Source organism: Mizuhopecten yessoensis, unplaced genomic scaffold (assembly GCF_002113885.1).
Source record: "Mizuhopecten yessoensis strain PY_sf001 unplaced genomic scaffold, ASM211388v2 scaffold9023, whole genome shotgun sequence".
Lineage (NCBI taxonomy): Eukaryota > Metazoa > Mollusca > Bivalvia > Pectinida > Pectinidae > Mizuhopecten > Mizuhopecten yessoensis.
Genome location: NW_018407840.1, coordinates 1343144 through 1361814, shown reverse-complemented (window position 1 = coordinate 1361814; position 18671 = coordinate 1343144). Strand labels below are relative to the sequence as shown.

Below are 18671 nucleotides of genomic sequence, written 5' to 3'. Positions count from 1 at the left end.
AATGAATTGAAAAGATAAAACAATAACCAAACGCAAATTAGTTTTATCATTCAGGTTATTGTTTTCATATATCTGCATATCTTTGTCTGTGATTTATTTTTAATTTTTGAAAATGTTGCTTGTTTCTAATTACAGGTACCACTATGCTTACATCATGTATATTAATATGACATATTATAAAAACAACACTATACACTTTCATAATATATTTTCAAAATGATATGCCCCTGTGGCATATATCTGTCATTTAAAAGAAATTGAAGTAAAGGCCAAGTATCAACCCCACCTTTTCGGATTTCGTAGAGGATATGAAGGTATAACTCCTGGTTCTTTTTGTTGGCGATAAGTGCTATCTAAGCACTAAATCATTGTATTCTCAGGTGTTAAACATGTGTTGTTTTAAATCCTTATTGTGGCCGATTTCACGGTAGAGTTTCACAAGGAAACAGCTTGTACAAACACGTACATGTCACTGCGTACGTGACGGCGTCCATTCACAAAGCCGTCTGAAAGTTATCATATCTACCTACCACTTCTATACCACTTTGTACGTTTATCACAGTCATTTAGATTAGACTACTAATTATATCACAAATATTTGTGTTCACATTTATAATTAATGTCACAGTTAATGATTTCATATTGTTAATTAGTTTCACGGTATTTGAATAAATCATTTTTTCTTAAAAATATAATGTTTCATAAACTATATAATTTGTCATTTAAGCTAATTTTACTAATAAGTGCATACCTCATCCATAAATAATTAATAAATCAACGGTTTATTCCTCGTCGTTTAAGACGTTTTCCTTTTCCTACATATATGATTGCTCCTATACAATATGGTAATTGATGCAGTAAACCAAAAGTGGTGATCACTGCCATACATATGTGCCGTTCTTCTAGCGCTCATCGGTGATGCTAGCAGTCAAAAGGTTTAAATCCACACCAATATAAACTACTCTAAAATCAAAAAGGGAGATGCGTGCCAAACCCTGTTACCCCTTATCTACAAATGAATTTCAGATATGAATATCAAGCAGATATGACGAACCTCGAATTAATATTACACAAATCTACGTCTAAAAACGATTTTAAATTAAATGAGTTAAAACTTTATGTATTGGTTCATGACACAGGAAGCAAAAACAAAACTATAAGTAAAATATCATTACATCAGTAACTAATCAGCAACAACTATTTTGCAGTAAAAGTACAAACCTAAGAAGAGATATTTTTTACTCGATTGTTGCAAAGTTAGTTCATATAAAGACAGACGGTTCAGTAATGGTATGTGTATTTGTGTTTACATGTAAAAGGTACGCTAAAATTACCACACCTGTTAAACATCAAAGCACTTACTTCATATGAAATTGTTGTTTTGAAGTACATAAATGATAAGATTATGTCTTTAATAACATTTATTTGATACGGTATACCTTGGACGTAATGTGGCATGTACATGTGCTGACTACAAAAGGTGTGTCAAATCCTTCGCCACATGTTACTGTTGGGCATGTTGATTGGCTGCAGAGCAAGTTTTTTCTGTATAAAAAGGCAACTGTAGAAGACCTTTTGCGTAGCATTCACTGTTGGTTGAGATGCCATACCAACTACCATCCATGGGGTTTTGTATCTTCATCTGCGCTCTCTCACTGATTGCGCCATCATGTAAGTATGATCCTAATCTACTGAAATATTTCAGTATATGATATTTCAGTGACATTTCTAAAATATATACATTATTTTTGTACTTTTCTGTTTGTTTATACACTATAATTCAGTACTGATGGAAACATTACTTTAGAAATCAATGGGACCTGAAACAAAAAACGTTATTTGCTTTAAACATTGTGCTAAATTTTGCTTTTGCTTTTTTAAAGTATATACTTATAGTTTTGTATGCAAGAAAGTGTGCGTGCGCCAATTTATCAAAGTGCTAATCTGTTCAAATTCCATAATACGTGAACATTCTTGTCCGCTAAAATAGGTGTTTTTATAGTAAAAATAAGAAAATATCTGTTTACTGTTTGCATTTTGTCCATCATAACGCGCAGTAATTTCATATGCGAATTTATTGTTTTGCTTTGAAACGCAATTATCACACATCATACATTGCAATGCAATGCATTGTCATGCTGCTTTTACAGCTAAATTGGATCAGAATATGATACAGAGTTATAGAACTTATTGTTGAATATGTTTTAAGATGATAATAAATTATAAACAACGTCAAGAAGCAGTTAGCTTCTATAGATTGTTTTAAAAGGGGACTACATTTATCTATATATTTGCTAATCATGGTTTAATTTTCATATGATTTCTTTTGATGATTTCCTGTGACAAAAGGTAGACTAAATTGATGCAACATATTTTCATATTTATAATAATATAAGGTAAAGGTAGCAGCTTTAGTTTTATCACAGGAAAACAATATATATTATATTAAAACTGTTCCAGTTTATTTTTTCTAAAAAATAATAAAAATAACTCCTTGTATCATATCATTAGTGGCCGGAGACTATGCTCCTCCTCCGCAACCAGAGGGCTATGCTCCACCGCCAGCAGGTTATTTACCTCCCGCAGGAACACAGACGAAGTGTTGTGATAATGCCATCCTAATAAATGGACGATGTGTTTGTAAACCTAACTACTACGGTGCTAGTACACATCCATGTGACAGTAAGTCATATGTATATGTTTCGATAGTAACAAGTGTTTGCATTTGATACTGTTTCAGAATGCTTTCCTTTTATCAAAATACTATTGAAACAATTAGGTATAAGTTGACATAAACAAATATGTTCCTTTTTCATAATTATATGTCTGATCACTATTTTTACAAAATGCTGTTACATATATTGTTACTGTTTAAAAAAGAAAAATATCAAAATGCAAAATGTTTTATTTGTGTTATGTTTGAAATATTTGTCTTTTCATCTTATGGTGATATAATCTGATTTTATATTATAATTTGTTGTCATTAGTTAAAGTAGTGTTATTTTTCTTCTAGTTTTCATATTATGAATTTCTTTATACGTTGGCAACTTCTATTTTCAGAACCATGTTGGGATAAATGTGGACGAAATACATACTGCAATGTGAAAACATTCCAATGTAATTGCAAAACTGGTTTCATTGGAAGTCCTTACACCGATTGCCATCGTAAGTACACGTAAGCTTGTATTACAATAGTATCCTAAATATTTGTCAGACAGGTGTTAATTGAATTTTCTGTTTATTTAAAAAAAAAAAAAAAAATTGTTAATGCACTACTTTCCCTTGCAGTTCCTTGCTATGGAAAATGTGTAGACAATGCCACCTGCAATAAAGATACCAACAAATGTGTGTGTAACACAGGACTCGTGGGAAATGGTGCAGTGTTATGTCACAGTAAGTTTAACTTTTGATACGAAAAGGTCTTCAACTTTATCGAAGTATATATCACTGCATGTAGACTATATTTGATTGATTTTTGTTATCATATGACTCCTTTAATAAATGTTAATGACTTCTGTTCTCATATACATCCTACATCGATCAGTTTTAATGTGTGGCATATGTTCCATGACAAATACATGTTGCAATTTCATATACGTAATTAATAAGCACTTTACGAACATTTGTCTCGCGATGAACCCCATTTTTCTTTCCTTATGTTTTATATCTTTGACGTTGTTTTATAGAACCGAGCGTCGTCGTACTCACAAAAACTGTCTATACTGTTTCTGAAAGCGTGGGTCAATTACAAGTTGAGGTCCTGCGAAAGGGAAGTAGTGTAGGCGTATTAACTGTGACATACGCAACCACAGATTTGACAGCTTCCTATGGTGTCGATTACTCTGGCAATAAAGGTGTGGTGGTCTTTGGCAACGGCGAGAACACAAAATACATCACCTTTTACATTATTTCCGATAAGGTAAAGTATTAAGCTATCCGTTTTAAACAATGAGAGGAAATGTAACGCTCATTTGATAAGCTTTTGGTTTATTTATCAATGGTTATAAAAAACGGAACATTTAGATAATGTGAAATTTTATGCCACCAAGTCTGCAGTGTAATGTTTTTTCAAATCTTATTCGGCCTACTGTATGAAAAGTTCATAACAACTTGAGACAAGTAAAGAAAAGTTTTCAGTCTAAACAGTTAAATGGTTGTATAGGAGTTGATACATAACGGACAAAAATACATATTTTTATCTCAACAGAAATATGAACAGGCCGAAAAATTTAAAGTTACGCTGTTGTCAGTTAGTATTGGAGGCATTCTGGGAACCCCAATCGAGGCTGTGATCACAATTACAAACGACGACAGTAAGGCATTTTTCATACATATAGTAGTATACTTGACAAAGCAAATTTGCATGCAAATATGTGGTTTCAAATTTTCGTTAAATCAGTTTTTGTATCGTAACAAGGGCGATCTTTTGTGTGAAATATTTTGTTTTATTTATGTGAAGTAATTTGTTTTCTACAGAACCATGTGGATCATGCGGACCTTATTCCCACTGTGATGTTCCGTCCCAAAAGTGTGTCTGCGATGACGGATATATTCTAGATCCCTATCATGGCTATCACGGAGGATGTGTCAGTAAGTTTTCATTTTCCTCAGTGAATTCCTAGTAGGACCTTTTACCAATTATAATTGCTATGTTTTCACAAAAAGGATAGATTGCTAGGCCTTTGTGCATTCTTTTGTTTCTTCCAAATGATCAATGATCAATAGATTTCTTTTCAACCATGTACGTTTAAGCATTCTAAACTTAGGATAATCCATTTCGACGAGGGGCTAACTTCATTATGGTTTTCGAAAATAAAGACTAGGTAAAAAATCGGTTCGATTTTTCCATCCTCAAACAATGTTGAAAAACATTATGTAAGGAAAAGCAGTTGTAAAGTTTTGACTACACTGAATGTAATACACAATAAATGATGGACGATGAATCAAATTGTTTTAAGAGCTGGCAAACACATGCATCAATGCGCTCCAATGATGTTTTAATGTGTAACCTGTTAACTAGAACAACAATGAAAACTCGATTGCAAGAGAGCTGTAAGGGCAGCTGTATATATAAGTTTAAATTCTGTTTAATTACAGAACCATGTGGCGGACGCTGTTGTACTAATGCATACTGCAATAAACAAGACAATAGATGCTACTGTAACAAAGGATTCTATGGAGTACCAACAATTAAATGTTACAGTAAGTTAAAATATTTAATGATATGTTCAAAAGAGATAAATTTCCCTGTCCCTTCGCTAAGACTCGAACCAAGGACTAATATTTTCCCGATCGGTGCTCTATCGATTTAGCTAGAAGAAAATCCGTTAACCTGAGTAAGTAACAAGCGTCTTGGTGCTTCAACGCTATGACAATTCTACCAGAAATTAAACATGTGCAGTAGGTAGCCCCCTGTCATGCTACCATAACATTGTATGCAAGCATAAAATGATCGTTCTTCCTTATCTAATCGAGTTGGATAATCAATTGATATTTCTTTCATTTAAAGTGTCTTCATGTAGTTATTACTTTGTTCAAAGTTCTTCCTTGTTAATCGATTTTGTCTTTGATATCCGATTTTGATAAACTTTTCGTATGTTCTTGATCTTTTCTCTTCATTGACAGAGCCCTGTAAGGACGCATGCAAAATCAATTCTTACTGTGGAAAGTACAACAAGTGTTACTGTAATAAAGGATTTTACGGAAATCCATATGATGGATGCCATCGTAAGTACTTGTTGAATGTAGTTGAGAATCAGGTAATGTTTTCTTGTCTCGCAGTTTTGAATTGTTGTTAAGGTATCATATTAAAAAAGATATAATTTTGTATTTTGTTTTAGAAATTTTAGTTATTTTGTTGCATGTGTAAACTATTGCTAATTTATTTAGGGTGACATTCAGTTATGCTAAATATATCACAGAAATATGATCAGAAGCGTTATGTTGCTTTCATTTCATCAAATAAAATGATTGCCTGTTACGGCCTTTTCATGTTCACAGCACCATGTCACGGTCATTGTAAAATCAATGCCAGATGCGATATCCCCTCCCAAAAATGTGCTTGTAATGATGGATTCTACGGCGACCCATACAAAATCTGTGACAGTAAGTGTGAATATAATTTCTACATTTGACCATATTTTTGTTACAATGTATGCAAATTCAGATTCAACTGTTTACTTGCGTACATAATTAAAAAATCCACTCAAGAGTTTTGTAAAGATTTAAGATACATCTTTACGATTCTGACACACATATACCTTTCGGCAATATATATTCAATACGTCTTATTAAGGTCAACAAAAAAAACAACAACTTTACATTAGTCAAATTTGACTTTTGTTTTTACATCATGCATGTCAAGTATTCAATAAAACATTGATATCCTTATAAGTAAACTTGAATTATTTTTACAGAACCTGGTGTGGTTGTGATTGCAAGTCCTACCTACTCTGTAGTAGAAAATGTTGGTGTTGTCGTCATAACGGTGACCCGAACTGGATCCACTTATGCCGCTGTTACTGTTAAATGGGAGAGCCGTGGCATCACAGCTCTTCAAGGCAGTGATTATATTGGCAAATATGGATATATCTATTTTGCTAGCGGACAGACATCCGAAACCATCAGCATCGAAATCACCGTCGACTTGGTAATTTTATAGTTTGTTAAATTATTTGTTATAAATATTTGATTGTACTAACAAATAATACAAATGATGTGTTGGAATCAAAGAACACATAAGAAATACGCGAAACCTACGTTTACATATATATGCATCTTTCATTTTGCCAATAATTATGTATAAATTATATCAATAATAATAAGAATCAATATTAAAGACGCTAGATTCATTGATGATAAAAAAACCTGTTCATGAAATTGCACAAATAAATTGAAATTTATATGATACGGCTATTATACACCAAGAACTAACCTAGTTTTACACCTTTGTAGAAATGCGTAATATACATATGTGTTCGTTATGCATTGTGAACATTGATCGTGTGCTATCAAGCAGCAGAAACAACATATATACTTTATATATAGATCTACGAAAAGGACGAGACCTTCTCTGTGTCCCTGACTCATGTCACTGCGGGTGCAGTACTTGGTAATATTTTCCAGACAATTGTTACGATCAAGAATGATGACCGTAAGTCGCTTTTTAATTTTGTTTCTAACATTTAGGTACTTTCCGATAATGTACTTTTAAACAATGCCGATGTTCCTCATGCTTAATATATAAATATAAAAAAGCAGTATATGTTTCGGAAATGTCCTATATCACAAACCTAAACGTAAACAGAATTGTTTGTAAATATGACCGTAAATGAATCGACTTTTTTCTGGTTTACTGTACGACTTACTTAAATAGTTAAGTATGAGCTAGCTTACAATCGTTGTTGTGATTATATATAATTATTTCCTTTCTAAGAGTACTTGTTTTTAACTATAGTTATTATTTTTCAATGATCTGCTGTTATCTACAAGGTTTTGCAGTAATTATTAAAAACATTTAATCACTATTTGCAAAATACGCTAGGATTGCATGGTGGAAAGATGACATTTTCATTTAAGTTGATCGGTGTAAAAAGATAAAATTTTAAATAAATAAAAGTCAGAGAAATCAATTTGAAAGAAGGAATACTTGGAGATATGTTCATATTTCTATATTACACTTCCCACTTTCGTGTTCACAGCTCCTTGTGGCGGACCATGCAAGCCATTCTCTCGATGTGACGTTCCTAGCCAGAGATGTGTGTGCATCAAAGGGTACATACCAAATCCCTATGGAGGTTGTTCACGTACGTCATTATGTTACAATATATGTCAAAGAATAGGAAAAAACTAATGCTTTTATGCCATGGTGATATATCTTACATTTTTATCTCATGTCAAAACCCCGAGTAAAACAATCACATCTGCATCTTACGAGTAAAAAGTAATTTAAAGCTATAGATTTTACCCGTACTAATATGATGTAATTGAAGTGACCAGATTTTAAAACCTGATATAGACAATATAAAAGGACATGATATGTATTAGGAGTAAAATATGTTTGATTGTGACACAACAAATTGTCATTTAAAAATATTATGTTGTTATCTTGCTGCAGTAAAACTAGATAGGCATTGCCCTGACCTGAAGGTACAACCCTTGATCAAACAACACTTATGTCACGTGGGCACACATCGCTATACATAGGAACAAGTATGACCTAACTGCAATAGCAACACTGTATGCAATAATTGTAATAGTGTGCTATTTCATTGATTAAAGTGCCGTGATATATGTAACGTTGTTTTTTATGGTTACAGTGCCTTGCGGGGGAAAATGTTGTGCCAATGCTTATTGCGATGCTACTGACAACAGGTGTAAATGTAGAACTGGGTATATCGGTATAGGAACATGGAAATGCAGCAGTAAGTGTTTCTAAGCCTTTGTAAGCTTGTATGTATCGTCATGTTTTATCATCGACAAAAGTAGAAATATAAGGTGTTACGAAACAAGATATTTATAAAGAGTCATTTGTGCCTTATCACTACATTGTCCTTTTTCCATATTAATCATAACCGTCGTAATAATAATTGGCGAGTTAATAGATATTTTATTTTATAACGTATTCGAAATGCGACAAAACAGAACAAATATACATTAAATATATATATATATTCTTCAGACTAGAAGTCTGAAGAATCTCCTAGAAGAAATGAAAGTACTAAAGTCTCGTAGTTAAGAATTTTTCTTTTTATAATATACATATATATGAGACAAATTGTGATAATTGTTATGTTGAAATTCATCTCAATTTATTTTTAGTTTCAAAAAGTAACGCATATGTATAACTATCTTTGTATTAAAAGAAAGAATCTCCTAGAAGAAATGAAAGTACTAAAGTCTCGTTGTTAAGAATTTTTCTTTTTATAATATACATATATATGAGACAAATTGTGATAATTGTTATGTTGAAATTCATCTCAATTTATTTTTAGTTTCAAAAAGTAACGCATATGTATAACTATCTTTGTATTAAAAGAAAAAATCTCCTAGAAGAAATGAAAGTACTAAAGTCTCGTTGTTAAGAATTTTTCTTTTTATAATATACATATATATGAGACAAATTGTGATAATTGTTATGTTGAAATTCATCTCAATTTATTTTTAGTTTCAAAAAGTAACGCATATGTATAACTATCTTTGTATTAAAAGAAAAAAAACACTTTGCTCAACAGAACCTTGTGATGCTGCCTGTAAAAGCTACGCTTATTGCGCCAAAGATAATAGGTGTTATTGTAGTAAAGGATACTACGGAAGTCCATACAAAGGATGTCATTGTAAGTATATTTGTTAAAATAAATTAAGGTTTAGTTCAATTCTGTTAAATTAAGATAAAGGACTGTGTAAAAAATGAATAATAACATATATATACTTATGTGTATGATTTAGCCTGTTGGTCTTCTTTAAAATGCTTGCTTGTCAATATTCAAGGAGGGAAATATAGCGGACTATTTTCGGTAAGTTAACTTCTATTGCTATAATCTAAAAAAACAACTGTCATATACATAACTGACAAACGGGATACTGTTATTCCATCAGCGAATTGTTAAGTTTAAAGTGATAATGACAACGTACTTTTGTTTCCTTATATTTTTGTATATTCTACAGTGCCGTGCCATAATCTATGCAAAGCCAACACCGCATGTGATCTCTTGAACCATAGATGTTACTGTAAACGTGGTTATTACGGTAACCCACTCAAGGGATGTTCAGGTAGGTACACAATGAGTTCACGAACATATCGCAGCCTCCCAAAACACACACGCATGCATCTTTCACACAGGGGAGGCCGTCCTTAAATGACCATAGCTGTTGATAGGACGATTAACAATACTAAACCAAAACAAACCAAAGTACACAGTGACTGAGTATTAAGATATGAATAATTAAGATTAAATGCGCCATGACTAATTTCTTATTGAAGTATTTTATTGTTCAGCTTATTTGCATTGGATAAAGCGCGATATAATGGTTTTCTTTCTTTAACTTTCGACCAGAAAGCTCTATCCTTTACATCTTTATTGATGATATGTAAAGGTTAATAATTTTACTCCTCGATACAATATATGCAAGCTATATATTGTTTTGATGCTCGATGATGTCTTTTGATAACCACTTGTACCTTAATTTTTCAGTTGCGGGGTCTTTTGTGTTTACCAAATCTGTCTACACTGTGAAGGAAAATGTCGGACTCGTCCACGTAACTATCAAAAGGACGGGATCGAGTTCACAGGGCGTCTCTGTTTATTGGAAAACTGTAGAGGGAAGCGCGAAACGCGTGACCGACTTTGGTGACACAGGTGGTATAATCTACTTCGCAAGCGGTGAAAATGAAAAGACCATCACGATTCATATCCTCGACGATAAGGTAACATAGCTTCGAATGATACGTTCGTACATATCTTGCATGTTACAATCGTTCTTCGTTTAAGTATTCTAATAATAAATGAAATTATGTAAAGAGAAAGTTGATGCTTTAGACAAATATCGTTGTCAATTCCTTTTTGTCTTTCCTTTTTTGGTATTAAGGTGTCAAAAACATTCATCCTATACGAAATGCCATTTTTCATTAAATTGTAATATGACTTTATTCAGGTTTACGTGACTCCTCTTATTCAGGTTTACGAGACAGATGAGTCATTCACTGTTACTCTGACATTGGTAAGCGCAGGAGGTGTTCTAGGACAGGTGGTGACAGCAACCATTACTATCCAGGATGATGACGGTATGTAGCAGGTAGCATATGTACCTATACTAAAACATTGTTAGAACTGTACTTTCAAATCATCATAATAAGCAAAATTATGAAAAATGATGACTTCGTTTAAGTTTATATCTACCTATTTCATTAATTCCAATTTAGGGTTTGTTCTCACTACGATATTGTCTTGCTAAATATATATACACCTCAACACTCAGGTATGTCATTGGTTTTTGCAGATACTTGCGGTGGACCATGTGGACATTATGCCCACTGTGATTTACGCATTCATAAGTGTGTTTGTGACAAGGGCTACTTGTTGGATTCCTATCATGGAGGATGTGTTCGTACGTATCACTTCAAAGAAATGTAAAAATATTGACAATCGAAGGTTTAGATATATGTAATATAGCGCCAGTAGAAACTTGAAAAATGGTTAGTAGAAATTTTAAATCAAACCACTATTTTGTCAAAATGATAAAAAAATCCTTTGCAACTTAAACAATTTAATGCTATATTCATTACAGCGCCATGTGGTGGAAGATGCTGTAATAACGCATACTGCGACAGGGGTGATAATACATGTAAATGTAAACCAGGATACCTTGGACTCGGAACTGTGGCCTGTTATAGTAAGTTATCTGCGAAGCAATAAAGGAATTGTAGATTTAATCACCGCTGACAACAGACAATTTAGCGATTGTTACTGATATATTAATTAATGTTTATAGTGGTATCTTTTTGCAATCGACAAAAGACTTTCGAATTATGTAGTTTTTGGAAAGATTATAATTTATTATTTTTCCTTTGTCATCTATTTATATCAGTTTTGTCTCGGAAACATTATCTGCAAACAACATGCAATAATTCTGTATATTTTCAAGTTATCTTCAGAAGTAGTAAATCGATGGCAGAAATGTGTCACTATAGATAAACACGGAAGAATTTGTAGCATGTTCTATTGTATAAATGAAGCTTTTGTTAGGCCTAAATAATGATTTCATTTTCGATATATTTCATAAAGTCATTAGCGATAGTATTCCCCAAGTGCTTGTTGACAATCTTTAATACCAATTTTACAGAACCATGTCAAGGCGCATGCGTAATAAATGCTGAATGTGGACCTGATAATAAGTGTTGCTGTAAGAAAGGTTACTATGGAAACCCGTACGTAGAATGTACACGTAAGTGGGATTAAATTTATTATTAAGATTACATTATACTACAANGACATAATGTTAAGTTTGATACTATTTTTCAAATGAATGGGAATCCTGACTTTAGATTGTACAATCAATTTGTATACTATCATACAATAGTTGTTGTCCATTTTTGCCATCAAACATGACCTTAACATCCATCTCTTAACAATTAAGTAAACCACTTTCTACGCTGTTATTGGCAAGATAGTCTATATACATTTGATTTTGCTATAGCACTTTTAAAATGTCTGTAAAATTTCTCATACGAAAATATGTAAATCTCATAAAAGCTCAGAGTATAATGCTAATCTTGGATGATTGTGTTTTCATAAATGTATAAATGTGTGCTTTTTGTGATTTTATAGTACCATGTAGGGCTCAGTGTAAGAGAAATGCTCGATGTGACATCTCGTCCCAGCGATGCGAATGTGCTCACGGATTCTACGGGGACCCAACAGTTGGATGTGACAGTAAGACATTTAATATATTCTTTCAGTAAGAAATACTTCAATGAAAATAATTATCATCGTTTAAAAATCACATAAAGAGCAATCATGTAGTGATACGTACACGTTTTTGTTTTATAGAAGCAAGTACATTTGTGTTCGCGAAACCCAGTTACCAAGTCAACGAAGACGCGGGTACCATAACAGTGACAGTAAAAAGGATTGGATCAACATATGGGTCTATATCTGTGAGTTGGGTAACAAAAGATTTATCCGCCGGCCACCCTCATGACTTTTTCAACAGCTACGGAGTGTTATTCTTCGCTCATGGCGTTGAGTCACGGACCATCACAATTTATCTCTTTGTCGATAAGGTAAATATAACAGACCTTATATTATCCAGATTGAAAATATTTTACGGACATTCAATCAATTCTTAATTCTTTTTAAATGGTAATAAACAGTGTTTTGTTAAATAATACAGGATAGAAATGTCCAAACGTATGAATAAGATAAAATCATAATATTATTAACTTATTAGAATCAGCATGATGGAATCAATCAACACAAACATTAAATGCCATACATTTCTTTAAATAAGCATTCATTCGACTATAAGGACAACCTTTGGTTTTTATGAAATCAATAAAAGTTTACATAATTTGGTAGTTCATGAATCGTTTTAGGTATATGAACAAGACGAGAATTTCCAGATAGTTTTGACAAAAGTGACGCCTGGAGGTGTGCTTGGAGGTTTGACAGCAACAACTGTTACTATTTTAAACGACGACAGTAAGTGTTATATTTTACTTTTCTTTTCCGAGAATTTGTACGTTTACTTGAAAGTAAACAGACAATGTTACTTATAAAACATTTATTCAAACATACAGGATAAATGCGTTGATGCATAACATAAGTAAGGTCGGAAAATGAACCGACATACACTATACCGTATGCATATCAGCTCTTTCAAAATTACTAGCGTTGGATGTTTCGGGGAACTTTGAAAAAGCTAGTGGGGTTTATAATTCAAATGTTAAAAAAAAAATGTATAAAAATAAACAAAACAAATTGTTTTTTATGTACAGTATAAAAGCAATGGACAGCAAATCGTTTGCTGGCTAGCAGATATATTATGCTATTGTAAGCTTTTATAACATGTAAAAAAACCAAGAAATAATAAAAATGTAAGAAGAATTTCAGGAAATACAATCGTTTAGTTGAAACTTTCGTTAAATAAATTACACTGCATATTTTCAAAAGAAATTTGATACCATCAAACCGGTAATGAATATTGATGTTTGTTTTATTCACAGAACCATGTGGAGGACCTTGTGGAATAAACGCTTACTGCGACAAACCAACACAGAAATGTGTATGTAACAAAGGTTTCATTCTGTGGCATGGAGTATGTGGCCGTGAGTATATTTGTACTTGTTTTAGATAAAATGATAGTGGAAATACCAATGGCACTCATTGTTTCCCGAATATCGACCATGCCTCTACCATGACCAAATACCTAATTCTCTACATTTTGTATTACGAATCTTTTAAACTGTCTTATTAATACGATAAATGTTATCATTAACGCTGAGTTCTTGGTATGATGTCAACTTATTATATTATCTATAGTTCCATGTGGTGGAAAATGCTGCGCCAATGCATACTGTAGCAGCAAGGACAACCAATGTTACTGTAACAGAGGCTACATCGGAACCCCAACACAGAAATGTTACAGTGAGTAAATATTATGTCCGTTAAGGATATCTTCCATAGCACGAAAAAAATAAGGATAGAAAATAATAACGATTAATTTCTCTTGTCCTACAGAATCTAATATTTAAATATTATTATTTTACAAATCATATGCTCCATTAAACAGTTAGCATCAATTAATCAGTGTTTATTATTTCACACTGTCAACACAATTTTGTTTGTTTTATTTTGTTTAACGTCCTATTAACAGCTAAGGTCATTTAAGGACGGCCTCCCCTGTGTGCAAGATGCATGCGTGTAGTGTATGTGTGTGTATTTTGGGAGGCTGCGATATGTTCGTGTTTGTCTTCTTGTAATAGCGCGGAACTGATGCCGACTTTATAGTGCTACCTCACTGAAACATACTGCCGAAGACACCCAGCAGGACGCCCCACCCGGTCACATTATACTGACAACGGGCGAACCAGTCGTCCCACTCCTAATTTGCTGAGCGTTAAGCAGGAGTAGAAACTGCCATTTTTAAAGACTTTGGTATGTCTCGGCCAGGGGACAGAACCCAAAGCTTTCCTCACAGGGGCGAACACTCAACAAATGGCCAAAAGTGAGGCATTGTCAAGGGAGACATTAGGAAAAAGAAAGTTATTTAGAAAGGAGAGAAGAGATAAGGTCCCACATTTAGTCGCCTCTTACGATCATGCAATTGGGGGCAGCAGGTACAATTCTTACGCCCTTCCTGCAGGGCAGCTGTCAACACAAAAATATTTTCTTACAGTTTAACCACGCATTTGAACGCAATATGTTGCACATGTTAATTTGGCATACTAATTGAATGTCTTATTAGCCAACCAGTGCTAGTTAACTTCATTGCTTATGCAACGAAATAAGTAAGATTTTGAAATGAATAAGTTTTAATGAATTGTAGATCGACAAAGGACATGTTTTAAAACGATTCTGAATATTACAGACAAAATGACGTCACATTTGTTATGTTCTAATAAAATCATATATTGAACTTAAACTGTTTTGTCTTACAGTTCCATGTAATAGAGCCTGTAAAGATTATGCCTTCTGTGGGAAAGATAACAAGTGTCATTGCAAGACGGGTTATTACGGAAATCCCTACCAGACTTGTCATCGTAAGTATACGTGTGTAATAAGAATATTGTTGGCTATGATATCGTTGGTATTACCAATATATACTTATGTGCATGTTATTCCATCAATATATACATATATATTACTATTATTAGTTATAACGAAAGTATTGTCCAATGAAGGCATTTGATCATATCAAACCAATGTGTGTTGGAAATGTATTACTTTGATTCATAAACACTGGGAAATGTTGAAGCAATGCACTCCTTTGTCAAATGCAAACATTATTTTAAATATATATAACAGCTAAAATATCAAGGAGAATAATAACATGGATGTTGATCTCTGTTAGCTCAACATTTCTATTGTTAACACAACAGTACCTTGCCACGGCCAGTGTAAGCAGAACTCCAAATGTGACACTACTACCCATCAGTGTGTTTGCCTCCCGGGATTCTTTGGTGATGGGAAGGTCGGATGTTCGAGTAAGTGATCAACCATTACTTTTTTGTCCATTGAGTTAGATATATTCCTTTTGATCATATATTACGTTTGTTTTTCCAATACCATGAGATTATCAGTTAATACATTGCAGTAAGATTTTGCAATTTCATTATTTGCAGAGCCAAGCGTGTTTATTATCGCCCAGTCAAGCTATGCTGTAAAAGAAAGCGTAAATGTACTAGTTGTAAACGTGAATAGGATTGGCTCTAGTTCTGGATCAGTGAAGGTTACCTGGAAAACTACGGATCTGACCGCCGAAAGTGGCCACGACTACGTCAACACCGGAGGAGTTCTTTACTTTGGAGACAAGGAAACCTCTAAGGATATTTCCATTCACATTATTGACGACAAAGTGAGCAAATTACAATTAACATATTCGAACGTATGAATGAATGAAATAGGCAACAACTTTATAATTTGATCAAAATAACATGTTACGACATAAATTGTGTAATAAACGTTAATTACAAAGTAACGCTTGTTGAAGGAACGCAATAATTGTCAAGAACATTTCAAAGACCTAAAAAATCAACCAGTTTTATATAACGTGATTTGTTTTCTTTGTTAGTTTTACGAGGCTGACGAACAGTTTGTGATCACTCTTACTGAAGTGACACAGGGAGGAGTAATTGGACTTCAGTACAAAGCGACGGTCACCATTGAGAATGATGATGGTATGTCATGAAGATATGTAACAAATATTTACTTATAAATTGATAAGTTATGAGATGATTATGGTATATGTTGTATTGATTTTGGTTGGAATGTGTATACATTTGGTAAACAAAATTAATAAGATAGCCATTATACATGTTTTGCTTTGATTAGAAAATGTTCATTTAAGTCACAATATCATTGTATATGTTATGTGGTACTTGTAATGCAATCGTAGTTTTGTTTATGTGAAACGAATGACATTTAGGTATGCTGTCAAACACTTTCCTTCTAAATATTGTAAAAATATAGAATGGAGCAGCAGCTTAATAATCTTAAATATTATTTAATAGGGTAATATAATTAACATAACACAAAAAACTATCACTTTCTCGAGTATTTTAAATGTGTGTACAGATTGTTGTAAAGAAAAGTTCTCAATTCTTACTGTAACCATTATCGACAAAACAACAAAAAATCCTTTAAGAAGGGCATTTTTTGAGGTTGAAGAGTAAAATCTGATCGTATGTTTTGAAATATATACTCAGACCGGCAATAAAATATATATTATATTTAATGCATAGAACCATGCGGAGGACCTTGCGGAATTAATGCTTTCTGCGACAAACCATCACAGAAATGTCTTTGTCTCAAAGGATTCGTTAAGTGGAATGGAGTATGTGAGCGTGAGTATTTTCGTACTTGATTACAAAAGATTGATATTTGTGTTATTTTATTTATTTATCCCATAATCAACAGATAAGTACATAAAATGTTTGATTATTTATCATGTATCTACTACTATAAACTATTTGTTACATGTATATGAAGTTGTATTGCACAACATATTTTACTCAATGAATATTTACCAAAACAAAAATCTTCTTACAAGAAAATAATTATTAACATCTATCTATACAAGAAATTAGACATTTCAAATACAATATAAAGAATTATCTTAGTGTTTGAAATATGAATCACTTACGCTTGTATATAATATTGAAACGACGGATTATGATTCATATTACAATATAGATTCTGTAACGCAGGTACATTTCAGTTAAAAAAAAATGTAAATGTATTATGCTGTTGAAAGATATAGACATATATAATCAAAACCATCTTCATTAACTTGAATTTAACCCAGATCCGTGTGGTGGACATTGCCCGGCCTACCCACACTCTCACTGTAACTACAAGACTAACAAATGTGAGTGTGACGACAACTACTCAGGTGATGCCTACCACGGAGGATGTATATGCACTAGTGGAGGACATACCGGAGGATATGGGGAAACTCAAACCGGTGGCGATTATGGAAGTACTGGCGGAGGTGGCGGTTACGAAGCTGCGCCCGACAGTGGATATTAAACTCCATAGATAACATTTACTTTGTCAAAAAAATGAAAAATAAAATAATCATTACTAACTTATTGCATTATAACTAGTGTCTGTGTGATATTTTGATAAAGTAAACAAGTTCACTTGAATTCTTCTGAGCAAGCAAACGCCATTGCATTGTTGAAACCAGTACATATACATGTACAGTTGTGGGATCGCACAACGTTACACGGTGTGCGGTGTGCGCACGATGTGTGCACGGTGTGTGAACGGTGTGTGCACGATGGGCGAACGATAAAAAGCTAGACGATCATTGCTTGCGCACATGTGTGCGCACGATGGACGAACGTTGTTCGATTACAATCGTGGTTGATTTAAATTGAGGAATGCCTTAACAATTATACGGTTTCGTGTTTATACATATAAACTTGATTTGTACGTATGTTTCTATATTCTAGCTGCATCTATAAACTTGTTTTTCTGTCTATACATTCTTATATTTAGAAATTGTGTTTTCGGTGTTTTTAAACAAACTTAATCGGCACATGTACAATTACAACACAATCCCGTATACAGGTAAACATAACTACTTTGTACATGTACCTGGACCGTATTTTCCCCCGCCTGGGGCCATTACGTAACTCGTCGGGTAAGGCTGGGGGTGTGAAAATTCATGTGAAGGGGAGCTATAGGCAAACAAATGCAAATAACAAATACTATTCATTACGGTCATACGATATCGCATATCAGCTCTGTGTGTCAGACACTGGTCAGGTAAAACTCCGGAAACTCATCAAATTGTACCTGTACTGTTACCTTTGCTTAGAGCAAAACCTATTCTTGACTGCCTAACGGTCGCCGTAATACTGTGTAACACGCGTTGTGAAATTGTATAATCTTGATTATTGTTATGAGAAATTACAGATACACTATCACATACAAGCCTTCCGTATT

General features: G+C 33.3%; 1 protein-coding gene across 1 annotated transcript; it reads left to right on the top strand.

Moving 5' to 3' along the window:
* The first annotated feature begins 1590 nt into the window (after positions 1-1590).
* LOC110457104 lies at positions 1591-17815 on the top strand. The gene is made up of 32 exons (XM_021508205.1): positions 1591-1671; positions 2512-2682; positions 3061-3165; positions 3289-3393; positions 3687-3919; positions 4208-4313; positions 4477-4590; positions 5098-5202; positions 5626-5727; positions 6001-6105; positions 6417-6649; positions 7048-7153; positions 7701-7805; positions 8319-8423; positions 9234-9335; positions 9667-9771; positions 10194-10426; positions 10678-10783; positions 10999-11106; positions 11287-11391; positions 11842-11943; positions 12327-12431; positions 12549-12781; positions 13094-13199; positions 13724-13825; positions 14040-14144; positions 15158-15259; positions 15599-15703; positions 15842-16074; positions 16291-16396; positions 16961-17062; positions 17524-17815. The coding sequence occupies exons 1-32, from the start codon at positions 1602-1604 to the stop codon at positions 17745-17747; spliced, it is 4149 nt and encodes a 1382-aa protein (XP_021363880.1). The 5' UTR covers positions 1591-1601; the 3' UTR covers positions 17748-17815.
* Positions 17816-18671: the final 856 nt, after the last annotated feature.

What these genes read in the sequence shown, in the direction of transcription:
- LOC110457104 (XM_021508205.1), top strand. Translation starts at nt 1,602, where the DNA reads ATGCCATACCAACTACCATCCATGGGGTTTTGTATCTTCATCTGCGCT. An exon ending in CGGAACTGTGGCCTGTTATA is followed by an intron (nt 11,392 to 11,841) that starts GTAAGTTATCTG and finishes CCAATTTTACAG; the next exon opens with AACCATGTCAAGGCGCATGC. An exon ending in TTTATCTCTTTGTCGATAAG is followed by an intron (nt 12,782 to 13,093) that starts GTAAATATAACA and finishes GAATCGTTTTAG; the next exon opens with GTATATGAACAAGACGAGAA.